Below are 18,173 nucleotides of genomic sequence, written 5' to 3' on the forward strand. Positions count from 1 at the left end.
ACTTCCAAGCTGACACTCCATGGGGAAAAGAAGAGACACAAAATTTTATTCACTGCTCACTGGTGACTTACGATAATGTTTCAGATTTTTTTTCATCTTTTAGGAAACAGTGTTCTTCTCTCTTTCATTAAGCAGCCAAATGTTATTTGTTTTATATTAGAAGAGGAAAACTGGTAAGGAAGGAAGGGTTTCCTTCCTATTGGCTCTATTGCCATTTCATGAGTTCTATCTAGTGTTCAACAAAGTCTGAAGCCAACCAACAAATCTCTAATTAATTAAATTTGAAGGTCCGTTCGTGTTGCTTCCAAATTTCAGTAGAACCAGAAAAACTGAATTTGGGTAGCAAAGTGCCAAAATTATCCTTAAAGTGAGTGTTTCCTGCATGCTTTGAGGAGGCTTTATTTTTTTGCTACCAAATGTTAATGGTGTGGTTTGTCAAAAATCAATGATGCTGTTATCACATGTAGTGGCTGTGTGTTGCCCACCCTGACTTATGGCCAAGCTAGACATGAATAACTGCAGTTGAGTAATTTCATTCAGTATTAATTTTGATAGGATGTTTAAGAAATGGCAGGATTATAACCTTTAAATATCCATGACAGGCTTTCTGCTATTAATTTAGTTCAAATACAGATTTATTTATTTATTTACTGAAATATTTACATTCCTTCCCTTTCCAATCCAAAGATCTTAGGGCAGCATGCAATAAAATCAAATTAAAATGTTAAATCAACAAAAGAATAGTACTGGTTTTAAATTTGCTTCTGAGCTCAATTCAGGTTGCTGATATTGACCTACAAAGATTTAAATGGCTTGGGGCCAGGATATGTGAAAGATTCCCTCCTCCCATACAAACCTATCAGGCATTTGAGATCTTCAGAGGAGGTCCTGTTGTGTGTCCAAACACCTTGTGAATTTAGGTCGGTATGAACACACAGGGATTTCTCTGTAGCATTGCCACAAGTGTGAAAATCTCTATCTAATAATGACTTGCTGCTTTTCTTATACATTTCTGGCAGGCCACCAACAGTGCTCTTTTAGAACTGTTTTAAAATTATCTTTTACATTTGCTTTAAAAAGTTTTTTCTTAAAGTTTTTAATGTGTTTTCAAAATCTTTTATCTTTTACTGTTTTAATTGCTTTTGTTTATTCATTGCCTTGGGAGCTCTTGTGTATTGGGGGTGAAACAGAAATCTCTTAGATCAGGGGTTGGCAACCCCCGGCCCGCGGGCCTGTTGCGGCCCGCGGAGGCAGCAGGACCGGCCCCAGCCCGGTCCTGCCGCCACTGCCGCCTCATCCACTTCCTCCTCCCCAGGCCAAGCGGCCCTCCTCCTCCTCCAACATGCAGGGGAGGGAGAGGAGGGCCGCGTAGCCTGGGACAGAGGAGAGAAAGGGGGAAGCCCCACGCCGCCCACCTCCTTCTCCTCTGCCTCCTCCGCCCCGCCCCCAGGCCATGCAGGAAGGGGAAGAGAAGGAAGAGGAGGCAAAGGGGGAAGCCCTGCGCCGCCCTCTCTGCCTCCCCACGGGGCCCCGCGCCGCCCTCCCTGCCTCCCCGCGGGACCCCGCGCCGCCCTCTCTGCCTCCCCGCGGGGCCCCGCGCCGCCCTCTCTGCCTCCCCGCGGGGCCCCGCGCCGCCCTCCCTGCCTCCCCCACGGGGCCCCACGCTGCCCTCCCTGCCTCCCCATGGGGCCCTGCGCTGCCCTCCCTGCCTCCCCACAGGGCCCCGCGCTGCCCTCCCTGCCTCCCCGTGCTGCCCACCTCCTTCTCCTCTGCCTCCTCCGCCCTGCCCCCAGGCTGCGCGGCGCATGGAGAGGATGAGTCAGCTTGAGAGGCATGCAGGCACTGTTTCAGAAGCCAAGAGAGTGTCACCTTCCAAAGTGTGTTTTGGGTGCTTTTAATGCTAACAAGTCTCCCTTGCTTTGACGATGTGGTGGTGGTGGTGGTGGTGGTGATGATGGTGATGGTGATGGTGATGGTGATGATATGAGTCAGCTTCAGAGGCATGCACGCACTGTTTCTGAAGCCAAGAGAGTGTGACTTTCCAAAGTGCCTTTTCTGTGTGTTTTTGGTTCTTTAATTGTGATATTGATATCAGCAAGCCTCTGAGGCAAGGCCAATGTAAATTGCTGTGATTTTTACAAACTCATGCGCAATGAAGAAAAACCAAAGTCCCTTGACCAAGTACACACTTCTGAGAAGTACACTTGGTGCAAGAACGGTGAAACTACCTTGACATGTTCAATATGCATAGCCATGTTAAATCATGCTAAGTGTTAAACTCAAGGGGTTTGGTTATGGAATAAGCCTCTGAAATATGCAAGAGGCCACGTTAAGTAAATCCATGTGAAATGCACAAATGTGCTGTTGTGTGTGTTTTGGAATGCAGGTTGGGGGTGTTTGGCCAGAAAGGGACTGAGGAAGAGAGGGCAGGCACATGCCTCCTCCTCCCCGTGGGGCTTCAGTGGAAGCTCTGCCCCCGGCATGCAGCCCCGCCCCCGGAGAGTGGAAGCTCCACCCCCCCGGCTTCGGCCCCCCGAGTTGTCTGAGGGACAGCAACCCGGCCCCCGGCTCAAAAAGGTTGCCTACCCCGTCTTAGATAGATAGATAGATAGATAGATAGATAGATAGATAGATAGATAATTTACAATGTAAAGACATTTAACAATTTTAAATAGTTGAAACTAGGTAGGTGGACAAATTGGATATCTGTTGATTCCAAATTGGAAAGAAACCAAAAATACTTTGCTTAACTTAAATGATCTATTTTGCAGCAAATTTGGATGAGCAAAACACTTGCTGTAGTTTTAAGTACAGTATAGGATGCTGTTCTTTCCTTGGTCACAGAACTAGCTGTGTTCATACCATTATGCTGCATGTGTATATGACTGTATACTTTCTATGTTTTTTAGACAAGCTTTATATGGGACCAGGACAACTTTACCATGATTTGCAGAATCTCTTGCATGATTTGAATGTAGTTGGCCAAATCAGTCAACTGATAAGCACTCTTAAAGGAAACTACCAGGTAATAAATAATAACAAATAATGCTTGAGTTGCTTCTCAATTCTGCTTCCAGTCTAGAGGTTATTGAATTTTCTGATGACTCAAAGTGATCTTTCATATGAGTGTGCATGTCCAAACAAGCACATTTAATCTGTTCAGACCCTAATTAGTTTATCGTTAAATGTTTAACTTTAGAGTTGTAAGTAGATTATAAATGCCTTGCTCATCTTGTTTTGCCCTGCTGCTCTGTTGTTTGAGTTACACTGTGATATTAACAGGGCCTTCTCAGTAGCTGCTAAATTGATACAGAAGTGTTTAGAATTGCATGGGAAGAAAATACGATCATAGAATTAATATGTGTTTGTGGTGTATACACACACACACACAAATATATATAACACAGAATACTCTGTTGTCTAGCCTCCATTTAAGGCTTAACCAACCAAAATAATGTCTTTGGTAGTATTCAAGCCCTGCTTAAAATTTAAGCTCTAGTTACCACTGTTAAAGACTTTTCTTAAATGCTGTACTCTGTGTGTGTATGTCTTTTCAGACACAAACACATGATGGATAAATGTCATCCAGTGCAGGTCTGCCAAGAATCTTAATCCCATCTATAGTGAAGGCTATAACTTAATATCCTGAAGGAAATCATGGGGCAGGAACCTCTTTCCATCTGTCCACAAACCTTTTGCTCTTTTGTCCCTCTGAACCATGGCTCCATATGGAAAAGGATTACAGGGAAATGGTACAAGCAGCAAGGCTCACACTCCCACCCACATGTCCTTGGGCACTTAAAATTCCTCCTCTCCTCTTAAAAACAGCTGTGTACAAGGACCTGAGTGTGCTGGTATCACCCTTACTTTAGGCTTCCTTACATTAGTGCATTAATTAGAGATTGTGTGATGTAGTGGTTTAAGTGTTAGCCTTGGGCTCTGGGAGACCAGGGTTGAAATCTCCTTTCAGCCATGGAAACCCATTAGCTGGCCTTGGGCAAGTCCCACTCTCATCCTCAGAGGAAGGCAATGGCAAACCCCCTCTAAAACAATCTTGCCAAGAAAACCCATGATACGTTTGCCTTAGAGTCACCAGTAAATTGGAAATGACTTGAGGTCACACAACAACAACAGCACCTTAGTTTATTAGTACATAAGTTTATTAATAAAACACATGCATTTTTGGAATGCTTATTGAATTTTTAAAAAAGAATTAGTATTATTTATTCATTAATTTAATTTATACTCCACTTTTCTCTCACGGTAGGATACAGAGTGGCATACAATAATTTAAACAAAAATTAACTGAAATTTTATTTTACAAAATAAACAATTAAACAATAATTCTGTTTCAAAGTACATGGATTAAAAACAATTTAATTTAGAACTTTGCTGAATTATTCTAACAGCTGATTTATGTTTTTTAATAAGGCATTAATCCACCTTCTTAGTCCAAACTGTAGCCCTTTCAAGAAACTTTTTCTTAGGGTCTTATCACAGTAATTCAAAAGATGGTGAATGGTGTCTAGAACTGGAAATACAAAATGAAACTGAGCTTTAACTGAGCTTTCCCCCCTCCTTTCTCTCCCCTTTCTGTCAGAATTTAAATCAATCAGTGGCACATGATTGGACCTCAGGTTTACAAAAACTTATCTTGAGAAAAGAAGATGAAATCAGAGCTGCAGACCGCTGTAGAATTCAACTTCAGCTTCCAGGAAAGCAAGACAAGTTAGTACCAATCTAGTGGTACCCTTGAGGCCAGTGCTGCTGTTAACAGTGCAAAACCAAGGGTAGCTTTTATTACCATTCCTCCTGCAACTTCTCCAGGCTGAACAGGACCTCTGTCACCAAGGCAATGGATGGTTGAGCGTCCTCTAAAAGAGGAACCATGGGAAGGATGGAGACATGTTTCTTTCTTACTCTTTTGCCCCATACTGAATATGGGGGGGCCTATCAAGGGTTCATGTTTGCTCTAGGGCATAGGGAAGAGAGCCAGGTATTGGAAAGCAGGCTTGGTTTTACACCTAAGGGAGGCAATTGTCTTTTCATCTCATTTACACCTGTCAGACTTGATAGGTCTCCATCTAGTATTACATAAATTCTGCTTTTCACTTTTAAATTTATTTATCTCAATAATAAGAAAACAGGTTGTTGCATGTGGTTTCTAATTATTTATTTTGCACTATGCTTGTAATCTAAAAATCCCTTTTTTTTCCTTGCCAGAGGAATGTATTGAATCACGTATTTTTTTATTATTATTCTTATTTCTGATAGATCGGGCCGACCTACTTTCTTTACAGCAGTTTTCAATACGTTTACCCCTGCCATCAAACAGTCTTGGATCAAAAATTTACAGATGGCTAAGCTCGCTCTGGGTAAGTTTTTCTTTTAGTACATTTAAAACTGCTATATATTAAGTTAAGGGACTGTGAGCTTTGGCTTCTGCATCATTTCTAATGTAAAATTGTATTAGAATTGTAAAGTTTACCTTTAAAACTGGATATATACCTCATTGTAGCTGGGAACGTTACTCTTTTTAATCTGTGTTTGAAATTGCTATTAATATTTTAAAATCTATACTGTTAGATTTTACTGTGTCTGCTTGATTGAGGTCACATCCTATATTGGGATCAAAAATGGAATAGGATTCAAAGGACATCTTATCTAAGGGTATTCCAGCACTTGCAAGTACTGAGTAGCAAATAAAACCTCCCATATGACATAGCACACCTCTTGTAAAACTGTGAGAAGTAGTTTGAAAACAAGTATGTGATTTACCAGCACAGTGAACTGTATTAAAGAAGGGAGAGGATCACTAGGCATACCCAAGTGGCACTTGGATCCATGCCAAGATAATCACATTAAACAGATGTTAAGTACTTTGAATTTGAGTTTTTGCCCTTTATGTGAAATTATCTGAGACAAATTAATGTGTATGGTAACCTTTCACAACTTTTAAGTGATTTAGATTTCAGCCAAATATTTGTGAGATTAAAGTTGACTGGAAATTGGCAATTGCATTGTGTTTTGGTTTTTCACTTCTTAACTGCTGAAATGTGGCAAGTGGTAGATTTCAAATATTTTGAAAAGGCCCAGTGTTTTTTAATTTGCAATGATGAAGAGGTGTTTAGTGTACATGATTATGTGTGTTGTTGTTGTTTGCCAGCAAGTTGGCTTTGAGTTTTGGCAGACCTGTCAGTGAGAGACTTCTAAGGACCTTATCACACTAGAGGAATCCTGCTAAGAAACGGAATTTAAAGTAGATTTAAAGGAGAAAAACCCTGAAAATGCGGGAAGTTTATCACACAGTGTTTCTGAAAAAGTGAAATAACGTGAAAATAAAGCGAACGTAAAAAGAAGAAAAATTGTAGCTTTTTACTTTTGGAACTTTCTGAAAGTAAAAAGCTGCCATTTTTGTCCCTTTTATGTTTGCTTAATTTTCGTGTTATTTCACTTTTGCATAATTTCATGTGATAAACTTCCTGCATTTGTGGTTTTTTTCTAGGTTCAAAATCCTGTTTCTGTTCAGGATTTCTCTAGTGTGATAAGATCTTATGACAACTCTGCTACCAACAGCCCTCTTAAGATCTCGCAAAACCATGATTGATTCTATCCATGCATACTCTTTTCCTAATGCCTTCCACTTTGCTGAGCAATATCATATTTTCTAATGGGTCCTGATATTTCATGATATGTCCAAAGTACAATAGCCTGAGTTTAGTCATTTTGGCTTTTTAATGTACAAAACACACTGCAGAGACTGCTTTAACTGCCTTGTCTCCGTGTTAGAAAATCATTGTAGCTTATTGTGGCACAAGATCTCTCTGACAGAGAAGGCTATTCTACCTAAATTGCTTTGTAATCCTGAGCAATCCTACAGTCCCTTCCCCAGTATTAAGCTTTTTCTCTCCCCCCGCCCCCTTTATGCAGCCAAATACTTGTGTGAGCATTTGCTACCACCTGTGTTTCATTCTAGAGGTAATTTTTTCTTCATGAGGGCAAATGTTCTCATCACCTTGCTCTATAAAAGCTGATATTGCAAAAAGTTTACACACTGGAATATACTTTAATTCTTTACTTTCCTCCTTGCTATTATAGCTGAGGAGAATCTACTGGGTTGGTTCTGTATAGATGACGATGGGAATCAGATAAAAAAGGAGAAACATCCTCTCCTTGTTAAACATATGCCTGTGATGATGGCCAAGCAGCAGGAATTTAAGGTGAATTCAACTTTGCTTGCTGAAGATATAACACATTGTCTGAAATAAGCTTAGATATGATCCGCTTAATGTTCTTGCAGATTATACCAGCATATTTCTCACTGAGATCCAAACTGCCCATTACTGTAAATGCACAGCATTTATAATGGGTCTTTGTTTTTGTTTTTCTTTAATAAGCAATTGGTGAGGAGTTTTACTGAGAGCAAACCTTGTTTGTTGTAGTTGGAATTAAAATTGTCCCCTATGGTGCAATGGAAGCACCCAACTGGATCCTGGCCTTTGAGATCTCAGAATATATTTAGATAAAAGTTTCCTTTGTGACAATAGGAACATCTCTCCACTTCAAGACTCATAGAAAGATTCCTGTGCTGATTAAAACCTTTTAAAGTAGGGGTAAATCTCATTGTTGGCTCTTGGTGTTAAGGATAAAGATGCTTTGTCACAAATAATCACGCCTCTTCCTATTATAGAGAGAGGCACACAGCAGCTGCAGTTAATTAAAGGGAGAGGTATATATTTACATGTTAATACATTCAAGCTACCATGTACTTTGGCCTTCAGATGATGATGATGATGATGATGATGATGATGATACAAAAATAACTTTCTTGAGTAGGGAGACAGAATCTCCATCATTATCCTTGTTAATATTCTGCCTTTTCCATAGTCTGGGACTCAAGGCAGATACCAAGGAGGCCTCCTATGTTTCTAGCAGATATACCTGTGAAGGTGGTGTGACAGAGAGAAGAGCCTTCTCAGGAGATCTCAAAATACATTAAAACACATATGGGAGAATATGGGCCTTCTATAATCTGGACTTGGACGTTACAGGACTTTATAGGTCTTAACACTTTGAATCATTTCAAGAAATAGACCAACAGCCAGTGGAGTTTTTGCAACTAGGGAATTGTGTGCTTCCTGTACCCAGAACTGATTCATCATCCAACTGACTTTGAAAAAACCAGCAGCCACTGGATGCATGTAGACAATTCCTTATGTGCAGGTGTGGTTTGATTATTATACGTCTGAGTGTTAATTATTCTTCATTAACATTATGTTGAACAAGTGTTGTATTGAGCATAAAATGACACAATCCTTGCCCAAAGTCTTCTACTGACTATGACCAAAGGGAAAGAGCAGGAAATGAGTAGTATAGAGGCAAATGTATCTAAATTGTCATAGTCCAAGGAAAACTTGCTATTATATGTAGCAAGGATGGAGATGGAGACAGTCTTAATTCCATGATATGACATAGTTAGGAAGTTATCAGTTGTGGACTATCCAAAAATATTTTTGGGGGTTCTTCCTAATGTAAATTACTAACAGAATTTGTTTTCTGTGTCAAGGTTGAATGTGCAGCATATAATCCTGAACCATACTCCTGTGAAGAAAGTGATCCAGATTCCCTTTCTATAGAGCATGGTTTTCTGTGGGTAAGAGTTTAAATTCTTTGAAGACCACGTATTAGAAATGATGCCACTATTGAAGATTGAAAAATATGTGATTGACTTATGGCCAAGCTCAATACAATGCTGGTAGATGCGTTATTTTGTTTTGTCTTGTTTTGTTCAGTGTTCTGTAGACTGGTAGGAAGAAAGATGGTTAGCTTCTGGATGTGATGACACTGCAAGAAGCAGTGTTTTAACTTTCTTTCCCATGCTATCATTCTAATATAAGACCCCTTCCCATCCAAATCTGTCTTTGCATTTCGTGAAGCAGAACATGCTATACGTTTTACCATGAGAAGGATAGAGGGTGAGGTGGGGAGTTAAATTGGAAAAAATGAAATGAGATAGGAAAACCTCAAGCATCAAGTCACTATCCAGGTTGTATTCATACAGAAATATACACAGATGTACCCTAGCTGGTCTAAACATTGAGGATTAGTCATCCCTTCTCTAGCATGGCTCTTGGTATTAAGGTTAAATAAAGTTGGATTTAGTTCTTAGCTCCTGCAAAGTGGGTCCTGTGGTCCTGAGATGTGGGATATAAACCTTGCTCACCACCATTAATTCTTGAAATTCCTACTTCCTCTCAATTTTTAATTCTCTCAACCATGTTTAAGCATTTGAAGTGCCTATTAGTGGAAGAAAACAGCAGAGACAATTCTTTGAAATGTTAAATTATCTTGGATACACATGCCTTGATCATGATCATTTTTAATGCCTCAAGGTACCTAAATCACACAAACACCCTCTCCAACCTGATTGTTCTCACTGTTTGCAATCACTCTCATAGGCAAAATCAACTATAATTAAATTATTTTTTAAGTTTAGGGACCTAACAAATAAAGCCTCTTAATATCACTCAGTATACATTCATATCTGTAGTACCTTCAAAGGAACATAAATTTAGGAATAAAAAGAAGTTTTCTTTTTTCAGTATTTTCATTTGTTACACTAGGCTTGAAATCTCATCTTATAACCTTTAGTTGACATAAAAATACATCACTGAACTGCTGAGATCTGGATCAAATTAGCCTTAATTAATGTTGCCATGCAAGCATTATTGTTTTTAGAGATCATTCTTACAGAAGAACATTAATCTTTTCTTCCTAATTTAGATTGGCAGTTGTACTAATCAAATGGGCCAAATTGCCATTGTTTCATTTCAAAACTCCAGTCCAAAAGTTATTGAATGCTTCAATGTGGAGTCAAGAATCCTCTGCATGGTCTACATCCCAGAAGAGGAGAAACAGAAAGAGCCCAGTGTGCCTCCTGAGACTGAAGATACATCTACAAAACACTCCAGTGTGCCCACCATTTGTTTGGGCATGGAAGAAGGAAGGTGGTATTCATGTTTGTGCTTCACTATTATTTGTTTAGCTTTCCAGGAAATAGAGAGAGGAGGTAGAAAGAATGAGTGTGTGAAATGGGCACACACATTGTTAATGAAGTTTATCGCACCGGGGTTAAAACGTTCCCCGGTGCGTTCTAACGTGCACGCACGGGGGTGCTCACGGAGCGTGACGGGGCCCAGAACGCCATTTTACTGCACACCAGAACACTGCCTTTGCTGGCAGGCGTTCCCATTGAGTTCCAGAGGGCGCCATTTCTGGGAAAGTGTCCCCAGAAATGGCGCCCTCTGGAACTCAATGGGAACGCGATGGGAATGCCCGCCGGCAAAGGTGTCATTCAGGTGTGCGGTAAAATGGCGTTCTGGGCCCCATCGCGTTCCGTGCATACCCCCGTGCGGGCATGTTAGAACACACCGGGGAACGTTTTAACCCCGGTGCGATAAACTTCAATGTATGTATGTATGTATAAAGACACAAATAGTTCCTTCATTCGACCATAGATTTTCTGGGACAGATATATCAGTTGCTAATTCCAAGTCACTTTATTTTATGTTGAACTCTGTGTACAGTACTGTTTAAAGTACTGGAATAAATGGGGAAACTTGTTTGTAGGTGACATTTTTGGTTAAAACTGTGAATTATTCTGATTAATATTAATTAGGGGATGCATACTGAAATTAGATTTAGCTCCCACTGATTTTATAACCCATAACATAATTTTGGTCTCCTCAAGGCGCAAAATTTTTCATCAGCCTTTTCCCCATGTCTCACTCCTTTTCCCCTGAGCTTCACACACCATGGTTACAGCTGCTTTGGAAATAGGAAAAGGGTGAGAGCATTTATTTAAGAGCCTAAGCTGTATGTGAGATAGATTTAAGCTTTGAAGGATACACTGTCCCTCCATGTCTGCAAGTTTGACTTTTGCGGATTTTATTTTTTGTAGATTTAATATGTTCTCTCTAGGAATAGCTAGCTCCTCCAGTACATTTCTAAGATCAACTTTAACGAAATGTCTCAGTGAAGAACCTAAAAGATTATCGCACCAATGCTTACCATCTTTCAATTGGCTCTAAAACAGTGAGGAAGCATGCATGTGTGAAAGCCTGGCGCGCTTCCTCATCATCAGGAAATCGTCTGCTTCCTCTAGCGTCATTTAATCGTTCAGGAAGAGGGAATTTCCTCTGAATGCAAAGTTTCCATTCAGAGGAATTTGCATTCAGAGGAAATTCTCTCTCCTGGAATGATTCAGTGATGCTAGAGGGAGCCGACAGTTACCTGACGATGAGGAAGTGCGTCAGGATTTCACACATGCGCATTTCCTCAACGTTTGAGAGCGGACTGAGAGATGGTAAGCACTGGTGTGATAATCTTTGTAGACATTCCTAGAGAGAACACTCCACTAGGCATTTGTGGCTCCTCCAGTGCAATTCTGTGGTCAATGTCTGGTCAATGCTGACCACACAGTTGCACTGGAGTACCGAGAGATTCCTAGAGAGGTGTTCTCTCAGGTAAAAACAGTGTTTTTGTTATCTGCAGTTTTTCCATACTAACAGGGGCCCTGTGCCCCTAACCCCAGTGAATGTGGCGGGATGAGTATATTGCATCATAAGAAGATACTACGTAATAGCCGAAACAAAAACCCATTGGTCAGGGGGCATATTTTCATTCAATTGCTTTGGATCACACCAGTATGAATGAGAGAAGCATTAAAGTATTTTCTGCTGATACAAACATGAATTTTGATTCTTTGTTTTTAGCACTGGAAAATGTCCTGTGGAAGAAGGTCTGGCATGGATAGTAGTGCTGTGCACATCAATTATAGCTTTTAACTTGGAATACCGTGGTTTGAGGGCCAGCATGGTGTAGTGGTTTGAGCATTGAACTATAACTTTGGGGCCAGGGTTTGATTCCCTGCTTGGGTGTGTCATACACTCTTAGCCCCAGAAAACCCTGTGATAGGGTTGCCATAAGTCTGAAACGACTTGAAGGCACATAACAACAACCCTGGCTTCTAGAAGGTTGTTGTGCTAGAATTTTGGGAGGGGTCAATGAAATAATAATTGTGGAGCATTTATACTCAGACTATCCAGAGTTGGGAGGGGAATACTTTGGTGCAGGCTATCACTCCCAGCTCCTTGTAGCCAAATTTGTTGGGGAAAATTCTGGGAGTTCATTCTAAATATATTGTTTTCCTATGGTCTGACAAAAGGCAGTTTATAAGCATTTCTGATAGCTAAACTGCATGCTACTCCGAATACAAACTATTTAGCTGAGCCTCATTTTCTTTTACAATGCGCCCATCACATTCGCTGGGGTTAGGGGCAGAAGACCTATGTGAAAGTGGAAAAGCAGCAAATAGAAAAACACTTTTTTAACCTTAGCGAACACCTAACTAGGAATTATTGCGTCCTCCAGTGCTACTCTGTGGTCAACCTCCACAGGAAGCTGACCACAGAATTGTGTTGGAGCAGCTACAAATGCCTAGAGAAATATTTTCTCTAGGAATCGCTAGGTCTTCCATTGCAACTCTATGGTCAGCTCCCAGCAGAGGTGCACTGGAGGACCTAGAGATTTCCAGAGATAACATATTACTCAAGTCGGTGAATAAACAAATTCACAAAAAAAAAACCAAAGCCACAAATGGGGAGGACTAACCATACTTCTAAGCAAGCACATTAGGGCTTGATCTAACCCTTCCCACACATAAAAAAAATTCCCTGTGTTTTCCTCTAAATTTGCCCACATTGGTGCAAACAGACTTCCCTGTTCCCATACTTCCAGCCCCTGAATGGGTAGAGCATGAATTCAGGAAAAAAACTAGCTAGCCTGAAGGATTAAATCTCTTCTACTGGCATACAGTGATCTCAATCCAGATCAGGTCCCATGCCTTTTTTGCAAGGGGTTAGAAGGTCAAGTTACATACAATGTACTTAATGTAAAATATATTTTAGCCCTGATCCCATAAAATAATAGTGCTTAGATAAGCCTATGGGTTGAGTACAAACTTAGTAAAATGTAGAGTAGACTACTGGCATCAGTGGAACCTAAATTAAACCCAAAGTGCCAGTTTGTTGTTTATTTCACTTTTGTTCCACTGCAAAAATATTCTGCACCTTCACATTGTTATCTTGTGTGCATTGTGTGCATCAAGTGGTAACAGTACCAATCGTACCCATTTCAATTCCAGGCTGTATCCTAACAAAATGTGGGAAACGGGGTGAATACTTCTGCAAGCCATTGTAAGTTCCATTGATATAAATGGTTCCAAAGTAAATGTAAGTCTGGGTTGATACAAGAATCACATATGACATTATAAGGAACACCATGCTGCCACTATTACGTATCATTGTAATATCATCCTTGTAATACCTTACATAAACAACACATGATATGACACCACTGAACTGGGTCTCTCTCCTCACCAGTGTGAGATGCAAATAACGAACTGGATGGCGCGTTGGTGTCACATCATATATTAAATGTTACAAGAGAAACTAAGGTGGCACAGAGAGGTAGCAATTCAGTGCTTCTTGTACTGTATTGTCTTTTTTACTCTCTTATCCATAATGTTTCCTGTAATGCTTCACCCACTTTTTGAATGTATCTAGGGAATATCATATCACTTCAAAGCGGAAAATAAATATGTACTTAATGGATTTCTCCATTTCTCCTATATCTTTTAAACAGCATCTCTGTTTACAAAAGTAGCCAAGGCTCAAAGAAAATCAGACTTCAACACTTCTTCACTCCAGACAAGTCTACTGTCATGAGCCTTGTGTACAAAACTCACCACTTGTTTGCTGGCCTTGTCAATGGGAACATTGCCATCTACACAAAGTTGGAAGGTACAGACATAATATGCAATTACCTGAACATTTCCTTTGCTGAGGGCTAGTATTTTGGCTAAAGCAGATTTGATGCCCTGCTTTTCCTTTTTTTTTTTTTTTTAACTCCTATTCATGTTAGTAATAACAAATAAAATGTGTGTTGTTGTTGTTTTGCTTTTCCATTAGAGTGCTGTCATTGGCAAATTGCCTACTTGATATCATAAAACCTATGTTTGCTATCACATGTGAAGAATACATGTCTCTGTTTCGCATATACAGTTGGAATGTGGCCATTTGGGCTCCTTACACATATATGTTGGCATGTATGACTCTATGCACCTATGAGAGGATAAGGCTATCAGTGGTTGCTAATCATGACGGCTGTATCTTTCATGGGCAATATATCTCCCAGCACTTTTTCTTGAGGAATACAAGCCGGATGGAGCTCTTGTGTTGATGTCCTGATGTGGGCTTTCCATTGGCATCCAGTTGGTGAAAACTAATTATATGAACATATAGTTGTACCAGTGACTGGCAGTGAGAAACCCATGCTGGTGATTCCCTTTCTGTATCTGTTCACAGTCAGGGATACAAACAGCAGGGATATACTTAAAGAAGAGAACAAGTACTTGTGTAACCTTTTACCTATGGTAAAACCACTTGTAGAAACATGTTCAGTACACCACCCTTCCATATTGACAGAGAAAATACAACCACTGGCAAAACAGGAGTTTCATGTAATGACACAACAGGATTCTGGCTTTTAATGTACATCTTTCTGATTCAGCTTGTACCCATTATTTTTCAGTAATTGTGACTATTTTCTATGCCTAATAAAAAGAGAGCCCAGTCATTTTGAACCCACCCACTCCCCGGCCACAAAAGAAACGGCAACCCTTATTAAGGCTCAAGATGCTTTTCCAATCATTTCTGAAAGAACCATTTTATGGAGTGCTGACCTATTTTGCCAGACTAATAAATCAAATCTGAAGAGTAGTAGGACAGAGAATTTGACAAATAAATAATTGGCCTAAATTATGACTGGAGCTTGAAAACTGCACTACTTAATTCTAGAGTTTGGACAATTCTTCATCTTGTTTGTCATAGGTTCCATATAATGATTTCCATATAAATATAAACAGAATTTAAAAAATTGAAATACAGCTAGTCCAGTGGTATGTAGTGCTGGATAGCTTTGAGCACTGAATCCCTTTGTGTGTATCCATGCAGCTTTGTTGTGTGATCATCTGTTCCTAGACTGCAAGGAAAAATGAGGCTTTAAATGGCTCTTAGCTCTCTGCCTAGCAAACTGATAAGAAGAATGAGTAATACATCTTAGACTGCATCCGCACTGCAGAAATAATCAACATTGACAGCACTTTTAACTGCCATGACTCAATGCTGTGAAATTCTGGGAGTTTGTTGTAGCACTAGAGCTCTATGACAGAGAAGGCTAAATGTCTTATAAAACTACAAGTCTCAAAATTCCATAGCATTGAGACATGGCAGCTCGAAGTACTGTCAATCTGGGTCATTTCTGCAGTGCAGATGCAGCCTTAGACACTTTCACTGAAGAAAGAATTATTTTCATGGCCCCTACTCTTGAAGACCAAGTTCAAAGAAAACTAGCCATGTATCAGTGAACCTTAAGTATTGCTCCAAATCATCCTTCTGAAGATTTCTCCAGTTGATTAGGAGGCTAAACTTTTAATACAGGGGACAGTTTTTGCACTCTTTCAAATACAAATGGTGAGAGCTAAGATTATTTACACTTAGACCTATTGAAAGCAATTGCGCTTAAGATGGTTATGATGACTAATATAAGGGTGATTGATTTCTGTGGTTCCCTCTAAATAATATTTTTAATGGCATGCATTTTGAATCAGTGTAGTAGATATTTAGTATTGCATACCAGAAACAGTTTAGCATTTTTCAGTACAGGATTTGTAGACTTCTACTAAAGAGGGGCATGTTCCAAATAAAAAGTAATGATTTGTCTTCTCAGTAGTAAAATCATGAAAAATTATTTTTACCAACTGTTTTTACACCAATGAGTGCACATAACTGATAGTGATACACAGAATCCTGAGTGTAGGTTGATAGCTACTGGATGGCCCTTGTAGTCTCTTCCAACTCTTTGATTCTATTCATAGTGACCCTGAATATAGGCAGAATAATAAATATTAATCTTACATATGATAGAAAACCCAGATTGTTTTGAATGCAGGTTGCTTGCATTCTCTCACCATCATGTCATTAAAAGAAAGCAACTTGTCAGTAGTTGTTATTTATGATAATATGATATACTAATACTTATGCTTCATTGTACAGTACAGTTAAGATTTAACCAAAGGGTATATGTTGAAATACCAGTGGTGTTACAGAGAGAGAGTAAAAAGGAAGCTATCAGACAAAAAGAAGACTGTTCACTATATGAGACCAGAAGGGAGCAAAATCATACGAAGACAAGGAAAGCATTACATTTAATTCAGCAGTGTAAGGGGGAGGGGGAAGATCAACAAACTTCAAAGAATTAATCTATATAATTTTAATACTTTTTTTCAAGCTCAAAAGAGTTGTGCCAAGGAAGCTGCCAGATACTCAAAGGAAGGCAGGCCAATTGTATTCTCTTGCACATGATAGCAGCTTGGGATTTATATTGTAATGCAAAGGCCTTCCTTCCAGTGATTTTCAAGAAATGCTCTCAGGTTGTTTCCAATAATGTAGCTGGGTAGGAGGCAATATAGTTAATGATTCAAAGATACAATAGTGGAATTGTTGTTGGCTGTGGCTGCATACGTTCAAGCAATATCCCACCTCACCATTGCATGGTCTCTGGTAAAAGAGGTTTTTGAAGTAGCACAAAAAGCTTACAAAACCAGTTTGAAAAGAAGCCACAGCAGGACTGAAAAAAAGAAAATAGCACATTTTGGGCAAGAAAGACTGTACTAGTGTTGGTAAAAAAACACATTGCATATCATTCACACAGGGATCTATGGTTTTATTTTAATATCTTTTGTCTCTTATTGAAGATGGATCCTGGAACTCAGAACCTCAGAAAGTAGTGAAGTTGGGTGTTCTTCCAGTAAGAAGTCTCCTTGTCATGGAAGAAACCATTTGGGCTGCTTCTGGTGGACAAATTTTTATAATTAGCACTGAGACTCATGTTGTAGAGGTAAACAAATATTTAAATTATGTCTTTTTATAGTCATTTCATTCGTGATGTATATGCTTTTCATTCAAGTAAACCTATATATAGTTGTTTGGTTTGGTCATTCTGTGGCATACCTTAGTCTGTAATTAAAGAACTCGTATAAATGTGTGATCCTTAAAAGGTCTGCAAGCAGAAAGCTTGTTATTTTTGCAGTTCTTCCTTAGAAGTGGCAAATGAACTAAACAGTAAAGGAACTGAGGCAAGCAAGCTCAATACCAGCCTGAATCACACGTATTTAAGCCCGTGCTCCCATGTCTACCCTTTTCCTCCTTACTCTTGGGATTCCCTGAAGACTAGTAGGGTTGCCAGGTGAATTAAAGGAAAGGGCTCCTGTACCTTTAATGGTTGTATATAATTTCAGTAGATGAAGCTTGTGTGACAAGCAACAAGGAATTCTCTCTTCTGTGTGTCTATGTGCCCTCAAGCCTAATTTCATAATGTTAAGCAAGGAATACTCAGAGGTGATTTGTCATTGCCCTCTGAAATGTATCCTACAGCACCTGGTATTCCATGGCAGCCTTCAATCCAAATACTAACCAGGCATGGCCCCACTTAGTTTCCAAGATTAGACAGAATCTGATCCCTTCGGGGTTTTTAGGCCTTCTTCTACTCAACCATTAAAGAGCCTGGCCTGGAAAGATGCCCAGGCCCCCTCCCGACCTCATGCAAGGGGAGGCCTCCGCAGGCAGCGTTGGCATACTCTGGAGGACTTTCGTGGGTACAGGAGCAATGGGCCTGGGGCTCACACGTGGAGCGCGGGAATGAAGGAGGACTTTGTGGGGAGACTCTGCTTGCCTGTTGTGAGCCTAATTTACTTTTTTTTTTTTTTTTTGGCTTATCCTCCCCACCCAATTACTTCAAGCCCTTATATTTGGATTGCGTCAGTTTTTTTAAATTGTGAGCCTATTTGAGCCTGTTGTACTCAATGGCGGTGCAGCAGCCATATTTTACCCTCAACGTATCCACGGCTCATACCAAAATCCCCAATTTTGGTCCCAAAATGTACCCTCGACTTAAACATGAAGTCAACTTGTACTCAAGTATATAGATTTTTCTGTGTTTCTGGGTAAAGTGAGCTGGTACAGAGAGGGGGTGCAGTGTGGAAGTTCCTGCAT

The 18,173-nt window shown here is 40.0% G+C and overlaps 1 protein-coding gene across 4 annotated transcripts in view; it reads left to right on the top strand.

Annotated features, from left to right (window-relative positions):
- The window catches only part of ARHGEF10 (Rho guanine nucleotide exchange factor 10), a 132,061-nt gene that overhangs the window by 83,298 nt on the left and 30,590 nt on the right, over positions 1-18,173 (top strand). For all 4 annotated transcript variants that reach the window (XM_089531073.1, XM_089531075.1, XM_089531076.1 and 1 more), the window contains 8 exons: positions 2,910-3,025; positions 4,601-4,728; positions 5,275-5,375; positions 7,099-7,220; positions 8,567-8,653; positions 9,784-10,007; positions 13,705-13,862; positions 16,877-17,019. In XM_089531073.1, the coding sequence (XP_089387199.1) occupies positions 2,910-3,025; positions 4,601-4,728; positions 5,275-5,375; positions 7,099-7,220; positions 8,567-8,653; positions 9,784-10,007; positions 13,705-13,862; positions 16,877-17,019 (1,079 nt within the window). The remainder of the gene's footprint in view (positions 1-2,909; positions 3,026-4,600; positions 4,729-5,274; positions 5,376-7,098; positions 7,221-8,566; positions 8,654-9,783; positions 10,008-13,704; positions 13,863-16,876; positions 17,020-18,173) is intronic.

Source organism: Sceloporus occidentalis, unplaced genomic scaffold (assembly GCF_023333645.1).
Source record: "Sceloporus occidentalis isolate IW3139 unplaced genomic scaffold, rSceOcc1.0.p SCAF_6, whole genome shotgun sequence".
Taxonomy (NCBI): domain Eukaryota; kingdom Metazoa; phylum Chordata; class Lepidosauria; order Squamata; family Phrynosomatidae; genus Sceloporus; species Sceloporus occidentalis.